This window comes from Anser anser, assembly GCF_964211835.1.
Source record: "Anser anser genome assembly, chromosome: 2".
Lineage (NCBI taxonomy): Eukaryota > Metazoa > Chordata > Aves > Anseriformes > Anatidae > Anser > Anser anser.
Genome location: NC_139721.1, coordinates 146,003,934 through 146,022,271, shown reverse-complemented (window position 1 = coordinate 146,022,271; position 18,338 = coordinate 146,003,934). Strand labels below are relative to the sequence as shown.

The window sequence follows — 18,338 nt, the reverse complement described above, 5'->3', positions numbered from 1 at the left end:
CATAGGTTGCTGCAGTCTAAGGGAACTGTAGCACCCCTGGTCTTGCTGAAACAGTCATTGATGCTGTTCCCAGTACAGTACTCTGTGGGCTTTTGTTTGTATTCACTTTTATGATCTTACTGAGACATCAACATCTAGTACCATTAAGGCACATTCAGTTATGGCCTATGTAGCTGTCATTTCTACTGTCTGCAAGGCAGCACTGTAAGGTTTCATGTGTAACTTTCCATAAGTCTGTCTTAGTGCAAGCATCTGTTTCATAATCTTTTGGTTGGGCAGTACTGAAGTTAGTTTTATAGCACGGCTCTGAATATTTGCCTCCTGATAAATGCCATAGAGGCCAGCCACACTGATGGGCACAAGACAGGACAACTACTCAGGCAGCAGTAGGATCAGCTCTAAGAAGAAGGACATCCCAGTGACTTGGAATGTATTTTGATGCTGTGATAGGAGTTGCTGGTCAGGAATGCTTGCTGTGACAGTCTCATGCAGTAGGTATTCCTGCAGAAGGGACTGGTGGGCACGGTGGTGCTCAGCATCGGTTTTCAACAAGAATTTTGTAGGACTTCTTTGGGTGGAGTGAATGGAAAGGATGAAGCAGGTACCAGATAGCCAACAGGTTATTAGACTCCTTCCTTTTAAAGTGATCTCAAGAACCTCTACAATTTTATACATTTTCCTAGTTCTGAGAATGTAGAATGATTTTAAATATATATATTTATATTCAACTGATCTCTGTTAACATAGTGCCTTTAAATCATCTGTCAAAGTAGAAGAGAGTGCCAGATCAACACTAGACACTGTTCAGCTCTTTATCTTACCATCTCAAGGGTGCTAATGCAAGGAACACCATCAATATGTACTGGAAGAGGCCATTTGCTTTGTAGTAACTATAATTTTTGTACAAGTAGCTGCACTTCAGCTGAATCCAGCTACCCGCCATCCCTCTGTTTTTCAGAGTTTCAAGTTATTTTAGCTGTTGAATTTAGAGGGAAGATTGAACTGCCTCTTTTTTACCCTCTCATGAGTAAGTTTACATTAACTGCACATTCCTGTTTTGAGTGCTATTAGTGAATCTACAGTGACACCATCTCAAAGAAATGTTTTTACTGTAGAATATTTTCCTTTGCTTCATCAAAATTTCTGTGTTCACAATATTTTAATTTTAAAAGCATCCATTTTTTAAGATGTTTCTACACTTTTATTTAGCTACACTTGCTGGAGCAGGTAAGCTTACTGATCTGTACAGCATCACCACCTTCATGATTGTCTAATAAACTGGAAGATATGTAAGATGGATAGGCCTCTGTGAATAACAAAAAATGTCAAAAGCTCATTATCAAACTGCTTAACTCTCTGATTTTTACAGATTCAGACAAAATAAGGACAAATACTTTGGTATCTGTAGCAAATGCCAAAATAGAATCAATGCAGTATTGTTCACCTTGTTGAAATTGCAAAATCCAGGAAATGCAAACATTAAGTTTCCAACAGCAACATTAACTTGGACTCTTTGCATATCCTGTGTTTTCCTGGTATACATTAAGGCATAAAGTAATGTATTAAGCTGTGAGTTGAACAAGAAAAACAGAAAATTCTTCATGTAGGTAGCACTGCCAAGTTAAGTACTGTTACCATTTGTGTTTATTGACCTTTTATCATTTTAAATGATTTTCTTCATAAAGATTGAATATGATGTTTTTGGCCAAATGAAGTGAAATCTGAGAGTTTGTCTTCACTGAAGTGTGAACTTGACTTACAGTTTACCCCTTGCCTTGAATCTGACTCTTCTTCATCCATCACTATCTCAGATGTGAAAGAACTGGCTTTTAAACTTGACAATAAGACTTGAACCTCAGCGCCTAGCACTCCAGTTGCAGTGGGACTATAATTTAGGCTACACAGGTTGGTAAGACAGTTGGCAATCTTACGATTATGTCTACTCTATTTCGGCCAATTAAGTTCCTACACAGCTGAAGTGTGCCGAGTGTCTGTACTCATGGAATATGTCAAGCTTCGAGTGTTGCAGTAAAGCTCTAACTGTATCTCTTTGTATTGTAATGTGTAACTTTGGAAATGGCATGATTGTTTCCAAACTTGTGGGGGAATATTCCAGATGTTACTGAGCATTGATAAATATTTAAGTCAGAACATTGGAAAGTCCTGCTCTGGGTTTAGTTAGAGCCTGGAGATGGTACGGAGCTGCAGGCAGAAGTGTCTCCCCATCTGCTACCACTTGCGCATTGTCATAAATTTGAGGTTTGGAGGGTAATAAACTAAGTGCTTGCTAATGAAGAATAGGTTTGGAACGTGTATCTAGGACTGGAATGCAACAGTGTGAAAAATAGAGTGGTAAGGGCTGAGGCGGTGGTGGGATGAGTGGAAATGGAGACAGGAGAAAGCAAAAACTGTAGGGGAAGTGAAAACAAACTGTGTCATGTCAGGACGCAGGGATATTTGTGAAGAAAGGGGTAAAAGGAGGCTTTGTTAGGGGAAGACCATGAATTCATGACAAGAATAGTGAGTACACAGCAGTGCCACCCAAGGAGACAGTAAGATGGATAGAGGCCTGGAGCAAGGAACTGCAAGGTAGAATTGGGACAGCAAGGGGGGACCTGCCATTGTGGAGAGAGGAAAACGGGGAAAATGAAGGCGATGAAAACTAAGCTGTAAAGAAGGGTGACAAATCACACACTGGACTAGGTGGCGTGGTGCTCCCAGAGCTTGCCGAGGAGGAAGAGGCAGAGGGAGTGGAGCAGGGGAGGGCAGGAGGCGAGCTTCATGTAGGTATTGTGGAGTCAATTGGAACCGAGAGTGAAGGATGAAGGGCGGTCACAGGGAAGAGAAGGCTGCAAGGAGGGCTTGCTGTGCTTGATGCACTAACAGTCCAGAGGCCCTGGGAGGTGTCGTTGCTTAGCCATTGAGCTTCAACTTTGTTTTCTTTTACAAGCTCAAGCATCCCATGGTAGTTTGGCTCACAAAGCTTGTAGAGTTCTGGAAATTAAATGCACATACTTCCTCTGACTAGCAATACTTTGCTTTTACTGTGCACCTGTACACATGAGGAAGTTTTTTGTTACTTATGCTCAAGATGCAACTAGTAAATTATCAGTTAATAAATCAAAACATTTTCCAAAATTGAGCTAAAAGCATATACTTTTCAGATTGCTCATATTCAATTTTAAAACTTAATATTAAAAAAGCCTTAAATTGATTACATTGGAAATTATTGTAGTGATTTTTATGGGGATAAAAATATGTTGAGAAAGTGGATTCTGCTTTTGCTCTCAGAGAAAAAAATACATATTGTTTACTTTTTCATTCGTGTTCTCTCTCTCCAAATCTTCTGTTCCATCAAAAAAAAAATCACAAATCGACAGAAATGGATTATGGAAAGTTGTGCTGAACAAAGGATAAATGTTTGGAAGATGAGGTAATCTAGAAAAGATGAAGTGGACACAGCCTGCCTCCTGTAAAAACAAACAAAATATGGAAGCACTGTAAAATACCCCCTCGACACATTTGGCTCTAGAGGTGTAAGCGTTTTTGTGTTTAGAAAAATAACATGCTAATATTTTGGGGGATGTTTTTGACTTTGAAGTAATAGTATTTATATATTTATATATTTCTGAGGATGATTTTTTGGACATGGCTGTTTAACAAACCTCAAAATAGGTGCACAAATTTTTTGAGCCACAGGACTGTGAAGTTCAATATGTTGCTGACAAATATTTTGCTAAACTTGACACAAAAACTTTGCGAATACTTTGTAAATAAATAAATATTTATTATTTTATTAAGCAAGGCCTTAACACTGTTTTTGTTTCTATCAATTGGAGATTTTCCATGAGCTTTTGTAGATCTGGGATCAAACTGCATTATAATAATCACAGAATATATCCTGAGTTGGCAGGGACCCACAAGGATCACCGAGTCCAACTCCTGGCTCCACGCAGGACCACCCAAAAATAAAGAATCATATATATAATACTAAAATATGGATTAAATTCCTAAAATAGGAATTGTAGAGCCCTTTGGTACAAGGCATATATAATTGTTAGGGAGGGCTGAGGTTATCAGATAACTCATTGCTGGAGATTTTGCTGAGCTTTCTCTTCTATAGCAATAGTTATAGTTGTCATCATTTCAGCATTTGGGGGAGCCAGTAGGGTTTGTCATTTACTTCAGCTTGCTTAAATTTTTCAAAAAGGCTGTCAAGAAACCATGCCAGAACAAAACTTTTTGTGCAGGTAATTAATGGAGAGACTGTGGTACCCGTTGACAGGTATTTTCCAGGAAAAGGAATAGTTTGCAGCTAGGGGAAAAGTGTTAAGAGTGTACCCAAACCAGTAACTCAAACCAAAAGAGCAGCCTTTGATCTGAGACATAGTTTAGGTCACATTTTAGTGAATAGCTTTATTAAACTAGTTTATTAAACTAATATTATTCTGTCAGTTGGTACATTTTATTTGCAGAAAATTGGATCTGTCTAAGGATATCTGACATCAACTACACTGATGCTGTTTTAAATTAAACTGTTAGCTTTAGTGTATGTATTTAAAGGAATGTTTTCAAGCATTTGAAGGAATGTGCTCAGTTCCAACATTGACGTTTAAAATCTGAGGCTGAACAGAGCTCATGTGGGTTTTTTTTGTGTTAAAGGTGGGAGACGCAGATTGCAAATGGTTTTGCCACTGTTGCAATTTTACTAGTGCTGCTTTTGAGTGTATTTCACGTGTAACTTGACTATGTTTTAAGACAGCAACAATCTAGAACTTCTTCTGTACAATACATAAAATAATACTTGAGATCTTAGGAGCTAGTTAGAGTGCCTTCAAATGTTACTTTGACTGAAGATCTCTGAAATCGGTGGAAAAGTTTCAATCAAGATTATGAGATTAAGTTTTTGAAACTTTTATATATGTATATATGAATATAGGTAATAAGTCCTTTTTTGTAGGTAATAACATGTTATTATTTATTTATTTTATGAGCACTGGTTATTTATTAAGCACGGAAGTGAATCTGGATTACATACATTCAGGAGATCCATAAACATCAGCCATGGAGACAGTGAACAAATCTTCCCCCAAGGATAACATATTCGACTGATCAGAAGCCATACTTTTTGATAAAAATTTCTGTAAATGCCCTAGAAAAAGCAAGTGCATGTGTCAGTTCACTTCTAAGTTGAGGCATTTATATAATGTAAAGTACCATTTGCCACATAGGAAATAAGTCAAAATGAAGACAACATTATATTTTACAATGAAATGCCCTCTTCAGAGTAGTGTCAAGGCAGGCTGGCTAAACACCTCTGAAAGAAAATTTCCAGTATTTCTTCTGTGATACAGCTAATTTGGTTTCTCCTCTTCCTTCTCTGAAATCAGGGATTTTTAGTTTAATTTATATATGCTGGAAGCAATAGGAACCACTAGGCTGAATCAAGTTTCCCAAGTGTGTTTAGTTTGCACGGAAGAATGTGGTAGCAAATAAGCGAGAATTAGATAAGTGTTTATCAAACTCATTTAGTCAATCTTGTATTACATGGAGGGTAAAACAGTTCATTCTTACGCTTTTGCCTTTTGGCATACTGTTAGCAGTATGTAGACAGGGTCCCTTCCATGAAGATTTTTATTGTTTTTATTCAGATGCGTGATAGGATTCAGAGTCATTTGAACTTCCTGCAGAAACATTGCTCAGTGGCCCAATTACTCTTTTTCTTTTTTTTTTTTTTTTTACACTGATCTATATTTTATTTGTATTTTTATTCTATGTTAGAGTGACTCGTTATTAAAAGAATGTAGTTTCACAGATGTATTTAGAGAGGGCTCAGATAAAGGTGGTGTCTAGATAAACAGGTCTTATGTTATGGTTCCAGTCTCGGCAAAGAGATAACATGGGGGAAAACCAGTCTGGAGGAAGAAAATGGGGACATCAATTTCAGTGTTGCTATTGGAGTGTATAGGTAAGTGAGACTTCTGAAACTCAGGTTTAGCTCTTCAGGAGGAGGAACATATTTGTTGCTCAGGTTCTGAAGGAAGCAAATCTTATGCTCTACTTTCTCATCACCCTCTCCTTCCTGTCTTCTGAGCCCTTTGAACAAATTCAGTCAAACAACAGAAGAGTTCACAGTGTATGAATATCTGGCAAGTTTTCATGAGTGGGTGATGAGATAGTGGTTGGAGTTTTCTTCTGCTAATGACCCATTGAGTGAAAGATCTAGTGTGAGCTCATCCTTTGCAATGTTATTCTCTTCCTCTTAAAGGCCTAGACACCAAAATCAGGAATAAGCCTTGTTTCATTCTGGCGTTCATTGTAATGAAACCTGACCACATTCAGAAGTAGCCACCAAGCACTAATTGGGACTAAATTCTTGGGGTTTGTTCTCAGACTGTGGTTGTATCTAAAATCCTTATGGTGTAAGCTGAATATTTGCATAAGTTAAACAAAATGGAAATCACTGATTAAGGTGCCCTAAAATATCATGCAAAAGTCTTAAATTCTTCTGATGGTTGAAGATTGATACAATGGCAGGACCAGGAGGATGTCAGTCAAGGCAGCTATTGTCCTTTTCAATTTGGGACACATTTGAAATTACATAGCGCTCATATGCTATGCAGTATTTCCAGTTGATTTTTTTTGTGTGTGGGGGGGTTCCCGTTGGCAGTGTGCATGTACTGCCTAGAAGGGCAGCTGACCAGTTTTGGAGGGCAGTCGAAAGCCACAAATGGATTCGAGTAGTCTGTCGGAGACCCTGTGATGGAGCGGGTGGAAGTTTCCTCAGTAAGGATTAAGAATTCGATAGATCTCATTACATCTTCCAGAAGAGTAGACCACCATTTTCTGTTCACATTTTGTCTACCAAAGCAGATTTACTTCCCCCAGTCTAGAAAACCTCCTTTGGCAATTTCCTGTGCTGACTAGGTTTTGGAGACTTGTATACATGTCTCTAGTCATTCAATTACTGGAGGCCCCACAATGAATACAAGACCGAATGGCTGTCAAATTTCCTGTCTCCACATGAAATCTCTATCTGGTAGTTCAAATACCATTTGCAGGCATGCTGTTTTAGTTCTGGAAATCCAGGTTATAGACTTCATAACTGTAGCATCCTTTAGAAGAACATGTTAAGTGTGTTTCTTGTATTGAACAACCTGGTTTTTTATGTTTTTTCCTTGATTCATAACATTATTAGGCTCATACTTTTTATACTTCTAACTGTTTTAAATCAACTGAAATCATCAGCCTGCCTTTTAAATGTGAAGGAAAATTGTTTATATTCATTAAAGTGCCAAAAATATTAACTTATAAAATAACCTTTCAGAAAGAAATATTATGAAGTTCATTGAGGTTTGGACGGGGAGCTGAATGTAGAACCAAGTCCTGATGCACGCCGTCTCCAGATGCATGATGCTTGCTATAAAGATAAATTTGAATCGCTTTTTGGAGTAGAAAAAGCTAAGTTGATGAAAATTAAGTGTACGTGTGACTAACGGAGTCACTCTCATTCAAAAACAACAGATGATGCTAGAAAGAAGCCACTAAGGCTAGGGTTATGCACAAGGCATAGCGCACCTTAGCGCTCATGCTGTCTCCCACCCTTGGGTTTGACCTTCCTACTGCTGTCCGTAGTTATGACATGGGTGGTGGGGAGCAGGATTTATCCCCTTCCCCTCTGTCCATGGGTAAGGGGCCCCTTAGTTGTGTGACAGGCAGAAGAACGGTTCCCTTGGGGAGCTGTGATTGTAGGATTTTGCCTTCAGAAAGGTGTTCCCGGGAGGCTTCTGCTGCCCTCCTGGCTATTTATAGCCGGGGCATTTGGCACCACCATACGTTGTGTTACCGTAATGAACTTGGCGGGTGAAGTGTGTCTGGCTTGGTTAATGTGCTTGTATAGCGTATAAGAGTTATGTAAAGGCAAGGAAACACATTTTTACAGCCATCCAGGTTTTTTTCGCATGTCTGTAGTTCGACCGGAAAGCCCTAGAGATAGGAACGCCCTTCGCCGCTGAGGTAAATACACACACGGTGGAAACCATTAAAACATTTCCTAGCGTTTTCAGAAGCCCCTTTCCCTCTCGAGCCTGAAATCCCTCAGAAACCCGGCCCTAGCAGCCCCGACCCCGAGCTGTGTGTGACAAAGGCCGGGCCGGGCCCGCAGGCGGCGGCGGGCCGCTAGGTGTCAGGAGCGCCGCGGCGGCCGGGGAGGCGGCCCGGGGCCTGGTGGAAAGTCAGCCGCGTATCGCCGGGTTTCGCATATTTCACTGTTTCCACATGGTGGATGCCAGAAGAATCTGATACAGTGTGATATATAGAAGCAAGGTACAACTGGAATAATGAAATTTCAAAAATAAGCCCTTTTTAAAGGCTGGTTGTAACGGTCCTGTTGGGTATTGTAAATGCCTCAGGTGCACTTGATACTGCTGTTACGTTCCTGGCTTTTGGTTCTAATTTTTATGGAAAGATGGATTGAACTTCAATTTAAGAATATTCGGTAATCCCTCTCAGGACATACTGTAACAGCTGGTATTTCTGTGTTGCAGCAAATCGATTCCATACAGCAGTCAGCAATGCCTATGGCTGGGCTCCGACAAAAACTTCCAAGGCATTTTAAATAAAGAGAGCCAAAGAAAATAACATCATCACTGCAAAAATGTAGCTTAATTTGCAAGTTAGAAAAAAAAAAAATCCCTCTTCCATTCCAGCAAAATATTAAGCATTTTACTGGTAAGGATTTCATCAGGTCATTTATTTTTCATTAATATATATTTAGGATCTGGGGGGAATAACTTTATGCCATATATAAGTTTCTTAAATAATAAGGAACTTGATTTTTTTTTAATATCAAATGATTTACCGTGAAATAAAGAAAAATAAAGAGCACGACTGAGTTCTGAATACATGACATGTATGTAGATCATCAAGACTTTCCACATTTCACAATGATTTTTTTGAGGAATCTGAGTTCCTAATTAATCCTTATTAATGAGAATGCTGTGCATGTTTGGGTGGATTTTTTTAAGTAGACAGAGCTGCATATAAATTAAAGATGGCCCATTAGCAGGAAGTCATTTTGTTTTAACCGGTTTCTAACACACTTGAAAACCTAAAGTGCTTCCACCCGTCCTACGGCTGTAGTTGTGTGCTCACTCTGGGGACTGTAAGTGAGCTTGCAACAGGAGTCCTCCTTTATGGTACTTGTATGTGGTACAATAAAAAGAAAACAAACAGAATTAGCGTAAAGTGAGTATGTTTGCTCTTAATTTATACAGTGTGTCCTTGGCTATGATGTCTAGATTTTTTTTTCCCCTTTTAAACGGCACCCTGGCTAGCTTTGCATATAGATGCTTTACACTTTGTCATCATAAGTTTATCTTTCACTTTGAAGTGCTCCCTTATCTCTGTTTTAAATTTAGTTTAAGCTAATAGACTTTGTATTGATTTAATGAATATTGATTTTGGGGGGAAATGGATGCTTTTTGGGTGAAAGCTTTTTTCTTTAACGAAACCTTTTATAACTACAAAAACAAACAAACAAAAAAACCCCAACCCACAACCAAAACCATCCCTAAAACAATTATGATAGATATGTTTTGAGTTTTATTCATTCTGTTTAATAGTAGAAGAAGTTATCTATCGCTGTAACTTTTGTTGTGCTTATCTTCTTTAAAAAATATCCAGAATCACTGGGGTTTGAAAGCTGACATGCAAAATGTTTCTTCGGGTAAAATGTTTAGGGGGAAAGGAAAAAAAAAATTCAAAATGTTGCCAGACTATTTAAACTATAGGCTTACACATAGGTACAAGTTAACAACTAGTTTATATCTAACAATTGATTTAAAAAGGAACAAACAAAATCTTATGGATGGCCCTTAATATGTTGCAGTAGTTTTTAGCAATGTGTGGATTTCTTCTTTTTTTTTTTTTATTGGAGAAAGAAACTTTTGAACAGCGTACAGTGTTTACAGCACCTGTATATTACTCTTCCATGAGACTGTTGCCAAGTACAAATGTGTCCAAAATATGCACTTTTGGAGCCAAGATGACTTCAAAAGTCATTCTGATTAATATGAATGTGTTTAAACAAAACAAACAAACAAAAACAACAAAAACCAAATCAGCAACAGCAGCAGCAAAATGCTCTCTTTTTTGTTTAATTTCTTATGCTAAGGCAGAACTATGCTGGTTTCTTTCTTCAAGGACACTTTGTTTTCTGAAATCTGGAGAAAATACTTTATTTTCTGTAAGCTTCTACTTCACCCTCTCCGTTCCTTCTCCCTGCAAACACATCAGCCCCTGCCCTGCTATTAGTAAACATTTCCAGTCTTGTGAAAAGAGTTTGAGTTTCTTTCAGTTTTATATTTTAACATACCCGAATTTAAATATGTTCACTTACATTTGAAATTGGTTCATACTTTTGTTACATTTTCTCTGAATTTTCCTCAAGAGCTGGTTAAAACAAAATACCCAAATTTAATGTTTGTAGGCCTATGCGATAATTAAAAACTGTTTTTTTTTAAAAAAAAAGTGACTTCATGGTAATGAATTACAGGAAAAAAATCTTTATATAGTTTGCGTGAGAATGATGAGAATGGCTCCATAAATCCAGTTGCCATTTACCCTGGATAAGTGTTAGCTACAGTCCTGATTTTTATAATTTCAGTTAAAATTTAGTTTATATTTCCAGATTACAAATAAAAATCACATGTCGGATTTTAAATGTACTGAAATGGATTGAAAGGAGTTTGAGTAGAAGCATGGAATAAATTAACATGTAAGCATTTTTTTTTCTGTGAAAAGTAGTAACAAAATTAGAGTGACTTAAATTATTCACTGTTTTTATTTAAAGAGCACTTTATTTCCCAAATACCTGACATGCTAGAGTTGGAGTATAATTTACATGAGAGAAATGTGTGAAGTTATTTTTACAGCGGGATGGGATTATAGACTAGGCTGAAGAAAACAAAATGTGTTTCACCTGGGGAAAAAACCTTAACAGTTCTATATAAATGCAAAGAGCTTTGTTGTTTTTGAGAGACTTAAATCAAAAGCTTATTTTGTGATAATGATTGGGTTTGGTTAGCTGCAGTAATTTACAGTTTAACAAAGTTCTTAATTGTAAAATTCTGTTTCCGTTCTTTCTAGGAGAAACGGGGAGATTGCATAAATCTTTGTAGACAACTTGGCTGCAAGCAGTTAAACCGAAATTAACTTCTGCCTCCTGGCCGCAGAGCACTAGTCTGACGTTCCTGCGTGATACTCTGCAGACTAAATCATGCCAGCGTTATCAACTGGATCTGGAAGTGACACAGGTACGCAAGCCAAGGAGTACTGCATGTTTCCTCCAGAGCTTATTTGTTAAGTCTACAGTCTCTGTTTCAAGAAATCATCAAATAAGATAATTAATTGTGGTCTTAACAGATGCGTAAGTTAGCACTTTAAACATAACCTTTTCTTCCTGAAGTTAATGTAAGTATATGGAACACCGCAGGTTTAATAAAAATAATAAATTACTTTTTAAAAGTCCCACCATCCTCTTCTCCCTATCCTCAGCCCCCAAACAGATACTAAATATGGATCTGAAGAATTTGGATTCACCTCAGAGTGGTTCCTACAATGTTAACTTTAAAAAGGAGGAGAAAAAAAGATGATGATATCATACATGCCTTAATATTTGCAGCAGTCTAGACTATCCCCTCTGTGAGTTAGTTATCAGCGGAGTTATTTCTGAACACAGACTACTTAGTTTTGACACTTCTTTAACAAATTAGGAGAAGAAAAATACTGTCTCAAGTTCTCTTCCTTCCTTTGCCTTCCAAATCAGAGTCCAGTTCCTATCACTGAGTGCAGGCAGTGGGAGTGCAGATATGTAGCTTTCTGTAGTTTTAACCTTCTTTGTAGCAATAGTAAGCTACATTCAAAGGTTAAATCTAATCTTGCTGTTGTGTGCTATCTCTGGCAATATTTTTGTCTCTGTTTTAGGGACAAGTGAAGTTAGTATTTTTTCTCAAGGGTGTTTGGTAAATAGGTCATCCCACTGAGATTACAATTGAAAGATCATTGCTTTCCACCTCTCTGCTTGTTATTCTAGATCATATAGTTTTATGCACAAGAAGTAATAGCAAGATTTTGAAAAGGAAGAGGGAGATTGCAAGTCAGGAAACCAAAAATAATGTAAGGAACTTCATTGAATATTACTTTAAATAGACTGCAGAGTGCAGTGATCTTTTTTTTTTCCCTCACACCTCATGTACATGTGAAAAGATGAATTGTAAGAATTTGTTCTTGTTGTTTCTTTTACTTTTTCTCCCTTAATGATGGAGGGACGTGTGTGTTCCTGTGTTTGAGGGATTAGACTACCATCTTCCCAAATCCTACCTCTATCTACCTCACTTTTCTTCTCCATGGAAATATGTGCTTCACTTCTGTCACAGTTGAAGCTATTGAGTATACTCAAGCTGAATTTTGGAAGATGTTGTAGTCTAACTTAGGCTGATTTTCCACTGTGGAACTTTCCTTCCTTTATCACACAATCTTTTGTGTCTTTCCAAAAACTGCCTTATTTTTTTTTTAATATTACATGGCCAAATGTTTTCTGAAGTCTCAAGAAAATTTTAAGATGAATAGTAGGAGGATGTGTGATGACTAGTGCCCGATGCTAATAATATTGCTAGTTTTATTATTTAAAGAATGTTAGTATGTCCAGAAAGAATAGCAATGGACATATTTTCCTAATAACAAAAATTGTTTGAACAAATGGAAAAAAAACCACTGATGTTTAAATTGTGTGTCTTAGTGTCTCAAAACCCAGTCCTATTTGATGTCCTATTTACTGTCCTATTTGATGCGTGTGATACTCCAAGTACATCTTAATTAATTATGTGGGATAAAGCTCAACTGTCCTCCTTGTCCCATGAAATCTATAGTAGTAAAGTACGGTATGCATCATTAAGATCTCGCTTCTTAAATAATACTGAGTGTTTGTTAAATCCAGTTTGTTTTCCACTGCAAGGTATAAAATTGTTTTTTTAAATAAACATTTGCATTTGGAAGGAAAAGAGAATTCTTTCTTTCTTTCCACTTTCTTACTGCTTCTCTTGAAGGGCATGATAGGTATTAATGTGTGTTTTTTTTGTGTTTTGTTTTGTTTTTTTTTAATGACTACATCAAACTGTGCTCTCTGTCCTGGTTATAAGACAAATGTTTTCTAATCTGCAGCATGATCCACCTCAGAGCCCTGTTTTTCTGGTATAACTCTCATACTTAGACTAAAAAAAACAAAAAACAAAAAGATACACTAAAAAATGGATATTTTCTTATTTTTGCTGCTCCCTGTTGAAAGGTGGGTAGATCCCCTTTCCTCTTGCTCTTTCACTCTCACTGCATAAACTGGTGGTGTGTGTGTGTGTTCATAGAATCATTAAGGTTGGAAAAGACCTCCAAGATCGTCTGCCCCAACCATCCCCCTACTACCAACATCACCAACTAAAGCATGTCCCTAAGCACCATGTCCAACCTCTCCTTGAACACCCCCAGGGACGGTGACTCCACCACCTCCCTGGGCAACCCATTCCAGTGCCTGACTGCTCTTTCTGAGAAGAAATGTCTCCTCATTTCCAACCTGAACCTCCCCTGGCACAACTTGAGGCCATTCCCTCTAGTCCTGTCACTAGTTATCTGCGAGAAGAGGCCGACCCCCAGCCCCCCACACCTTCCTTTCAGGCAGTTGCAGAGAGCAATGAGGTCTCCCCTGAGCCTCCTTTTCTCCAGACTAAACAACCCCAGTTCCCTCAGCCGCTCCTCACAGGACTTGTGTCCCAGGCCCTTCAGCAGCTTCGCAGCCCTTCTCTGGACACGCTCCAGGGCCTCGATGTCCTTCTTGTAGTGAGGGGCCCAAAGCTGAACACAGCACTCGAGGTGCAGCCTCACCAGAGCAGAGTACAGGGGAACAATCACCTCCCCGGTCCTGCTGGCTGCACTATTCCTGACACAAGCCAGGATGCCGTTGGCCTTCTTGGCCACCTGGGCACACTGCCGGCTCATGTTCAGGCGAGCATCGACCAGCACCCCCAGATCCCTTTCCTCTGCACAGCTTTCCAGCCGCTCTGCCCCAAGCCTGTAGCGCTGCATGGGGTTGTTGTGACCAGAGTGCAGGACCCAGCACTTAGCCATGCTGAACCTCAGCCCATTGGCCTCTGCACATTGACCCATCCTGTCCAGGTCCCTCTTCAGGGCCTCCCTACCCCTCCGGCAGATCGACACTTCCCCACAGCTTGGTGTCATCTGCAAACTTACCGAGGGTGCACTCAATTCCCTCATCCAAGTCATCAATAAGGATATTAAAGAGGATGGGCCCCAACACTGACCCCTGGGGAACAAGTGTTGTTGCCTGCAATGTGCTGGAACTGCTCTGATCCAGGAGAGGAGTCGGTGTGGAGTGCTGTGGAGTCAGTTAGTTGATGGGGACCTAACAAAAACGTGCAGTTAGTGTGGGGAAGGTAACTTCCTTTAGTCTGTTTGCTGAGACTCTGTCTTATTAACACATTCAGACAAAACCCCGACGTAGCTTATTTCTGTATCTGTTCCACCCTGGTGAAGTAGAAGTAAACCTGGACTTGAAAACAAGTGATTGTTCACTGGGAACTAGTTGATAGAAATGCGTCATCTGTGAATGTCAGAAAATTCTTATGAAATGTTAAAATGGAAAACATTTTATCAATTACAGGTTTGTGTTTGCACCCACATTTCTACATACACACGTGCACACATAAAATAGTTTTACTTGTTGACAACAGGCAGGTGATCTTCTTAAGGCTTGTTGTCCCATCAGCATTGGGTCAAAATTATCTGAAAGCAACCATCTTGACTGAAGGGCTGAGCTCCTGCGTGAGGCTGCATCTGAAGCTTGATGTATTTCCGTGTTCCACATGTTTGAACTCAGCGTGCAAACCCATCACATAGAGTTCAAAGACTGAGAATGAAGATTTGCACGTGTTCAGGTGAAGCAAGTCTGTGAGATCTAGCGTTCACTTATTTGTTTAAGATTTGTTTGCTTTCCTGGCTTCACAGTAGTTGATGGCAGCTTCCTTGCTGACTTTGGTGGAGCCAAGATGACATCATTGTGCTTTGTGAGGTGGTGTTTTAGTGTGAAAAACATAGCAAAGTTGTTACAGATTTTTCTTCACAGCCCTTTAGTGAGCTTGCTCAGCTGATGGGTTTCAAAATGCTTTTTCTGTTTGTCCTTAAAAACTAGCGCGAGAATGTGCAAAGCAGACGCTGTGTTAGTGATTCATGTGTTGTCAGCAGGAATATCACATGGAGTGGCCAAGTTTGGTCCCCAGTAAAACTGTGTGAGATTGCTTAAATATAATGAAAGTCAGAAACAGTTCTTGAATTTGAATATTTTAAGTTATAGACGGTAAAAATGTGCAAGGCTTACATTAGCTCCTTCTTGAGGACATATTAGCCGCTAATGCTGTGCCAGTGTTATTTTTCCCCCCAGTATTATAGGCATATAAAACTGAATACACACTAGTTTTTAAATGGGAAAAAATCACGTTTGTTGCTAACCGAATTGTAAGTTCCCATGGCTTTAATAGACTCCTGGTTTTGGTGTTTTCTCTTTTGTAATTACACAAAATAAAGCTACGAAGCTTGTTTGAAACGTTGGGTATTTCTCTGTGATTCTCCAGTAATTATCTACACTGCTGAAGCTGCATGCCCTTGATGTGGATGTAGTGAATAACGGTACAAATTCTTTGCTAGACCGTTATGGTGATTTGATAGCTCCACAGTCCGTATCGGGTGTGTGCCAGTGACAAGGGAGAGCAATGCAAAGTTCAAAGATGATTTTTACAGTCACCTGGACGTTGAAAGACACTATCCTTGCTTTTACTGTTTTGGTACGGATGTGTTCCCTATATTTACTACTAACACACTTTAATGAGCTTGCCAGCTTTAGCATAATCTTAACTGAGTGGTTGATAACAAAACGGATAAAGAGGTGGAGAGAGGAAAGAAAAGTACCGACAGGCAGAGAAAGCTGAGGAGTTGACTGAGCCGAGAGCGGGACATGAGAAATGTTTGTCGGGGCTGAAGGGCGAATGAAGCTGAGGTGGCTGCAGATTTTAGCCTTTTCTACCAGTTGCTAGCAGGAGGAGGGAGCTACAAACCAGGGAGTTCTATTTTTACAGACTGCTTAAAAAATGCAATAAAATGGTGGCCCAAGATCTGGGGTTTTGTTGTTACGAGATGAAGAGAAAGGGAACTGAGGAGAAGGATGAAGAAAAGATCTGGGAGTAGCTGTTCCACTGGAGGCTGCCAGCAAAAGGCTTGCGGGGTGGCAGAGACCAGGTCCAAGCTGCCTCTGCTTCGGCGCCGACGTGTGACGGGCCCAGCGGCCGGGTGAAAGCCCAGCACGCACGGAGCAGAGCCTCGACGTGCCCGCTGCGCACCGCAGCGCCCGGCTTGCGTGGCGGTGTGCCCTTGGCTGCGCTGCGATCGCACGGCTGCTTGAATTGCTCCCCGCCTTGAAACGCACAGATGCGGCTAGATTTCATGGCAGCCAGGACGTTAGCTGAGGCAAAACGTGCACCGAGTTACTAAATAGAGCCAATATTTTACCGTGCTTTCTTGAATTCTCCCCATCTCCAGCTGCCAGAGGCATTAAATGGCTTGTAGGCTAGCGTTAACGTGAAAGATGTGGGAAAGTATGAGGTGTATGGCTAGCTTTAATTGCTATCAGATTTAATTTTTAAAAATATAACTTTCTGGTATTGAGGAAAAAAGAGTATTTTGGTATCAACACATTTATGGTGAGTGTTGGAAAATTTGTTCAAAGGAGAATGAAATTTCTCTAAACTCTTCTGTTTTGGCGTAATGCTGTGTATTATGCTAGACTGATTCACCCGTGTGGAATCAGAAAATGCGTGCAGTTATATTTACTGGTGGTAAACTCCTTGAAACTGTTACAGTTCTTGGACACAAATTTAACTTCAAATGGTCTGGCAGCAGGAATGTAACTTTTTTTTTCTCTTTTTTTTTTTTTTGGTGAGCAATATGTAGTTCTGCGGTAAATTTGAAAGTAATGTCAGTCTTTATTGTTTCTAACCAAAGTCTTAAATGTATAGCTACTTTCGTTGGAGGAGAAGCTGTAATTACAGCGAGGGTTGACAATTCCCACTTCTGCCAAACGTCCTTTGACAAGAGCAGACTGCGATGCTGTAATGCACACGTGTAACTCTGCCAGAATCCAGCTCGGCTAGCGGAGCAGATTGTGTGCATTTACTGTCAGATGAAAGGTTCTGTGGCTTCTCAGCCCAACGTGGGGTCAAGTATTGCCTGTTTTAATAAAAGCTAAAGCTGTTAATCTGAAGGAAATTTAGTACTGCTTTGAGGTAGTGAGAAGCTTCCCTGCTAGCAGTTGTTAGTTGCTTGTTGTGGAACATGGGTTCAAGTTCGATTTTGCTTTTACGGTAACACATTGGTTAAAAACAAACAAAAAACCAGACAAAAAAGCAAAAGCACACCTCAGTGCAGTGTATATTTTAGGGGATGAAATACGAAATTTTGCCACTCCTAGTTTCCTTTTTTGACTTCTCTTTGAGACTGCAGAGATGTACTTGACTCTTCTTTATATACCTATATAATTGTGTAGACTCGTAGACCAATATTTGTGTGCATGTGTGTGCTTATATGACTGAGGGGATGGTATAACTTCTTTTGAGCATTAAACTTTAAACTCAGTCATACAGTGAGACACAATAGTGCAAGGATAGACTTACTTTAAAGCATGTTTTTGGACATCAGTGCTGTCATCTCCACCACGTAGATTGTAGGATGTTGTCGTCCATTCTTAAGACACAGAATGGAAGGCCGAGCTACGTGGTAGTCAAATGGTCCTTCCAGTATTTTTAGGCACAACTGAGTTAAAAATAGTCTCAACTTCTGTTGTCAGAAGTCTTCATCCAGTCTCTTAATGAGATATGGCAGCCTCCTGTTGCAGATGTAAAACGCCACATTTAGGATTCCTTGCCACTCCTCCCTGCACCAGGTCTGTTAACCTTGCACGCTGTGACCGAAGAGTTAAACATGCCGAGCATGCCCGCTGATTCTTTTTCTGACATCCTAGTGCTGGAATGAGTTCTTTCCTGACTGCCTGCCAGATACTTGCTATTGCCTCCTCTAGTGTTGATGAAGATCTAGATATAAATACTTCAGACTCCCCAGGCTGACGTCTGTACAAAGGACCAGTCAGTTAGTCAAGGTTATTCAAGGTGTCGTAGTATGCAGGCTTCTTTGGAGGAGCCAAGGGTTTTTGCAAACATGCACGTCAG

General features: G+C 39.6%; 1 protein-coding gene across 11 annotated transcripts in view; it reads left to right on the top strand.

Moving 5' to 3' along the window:
* MPP7 (MAGUK p55 scaffold protein 7) overlaps positions 1-18,338 on the top strand; it is a 152,464-nt gene that overhangs the window by 30,407 nt on the left and 103,719 nt on the right. For 9 of the 11 annotated variants that reach the window (XM_083823664.1, XM_083823657.1, XM_083823656.1 and 6 more), the window contains one exon: positions 11,149-11,315. In XM_083823664.1, coding sequence (XP_083679790.1) covers positions 11,279-11,315 — 37 coding nt within the window. In that variant the 5' untranslated portion in view covers positions 11,149-11,278. Of the gene's footprint in view, positions 1-7,548; positions 8,731-8,853; positions 9,247-11,148; positions 11,316-18,338 lie in introns of those variants that run through there. The other 2 variants (XM_083823661.1, XM_083823662.1) reach the window with 2 other exon arrangements.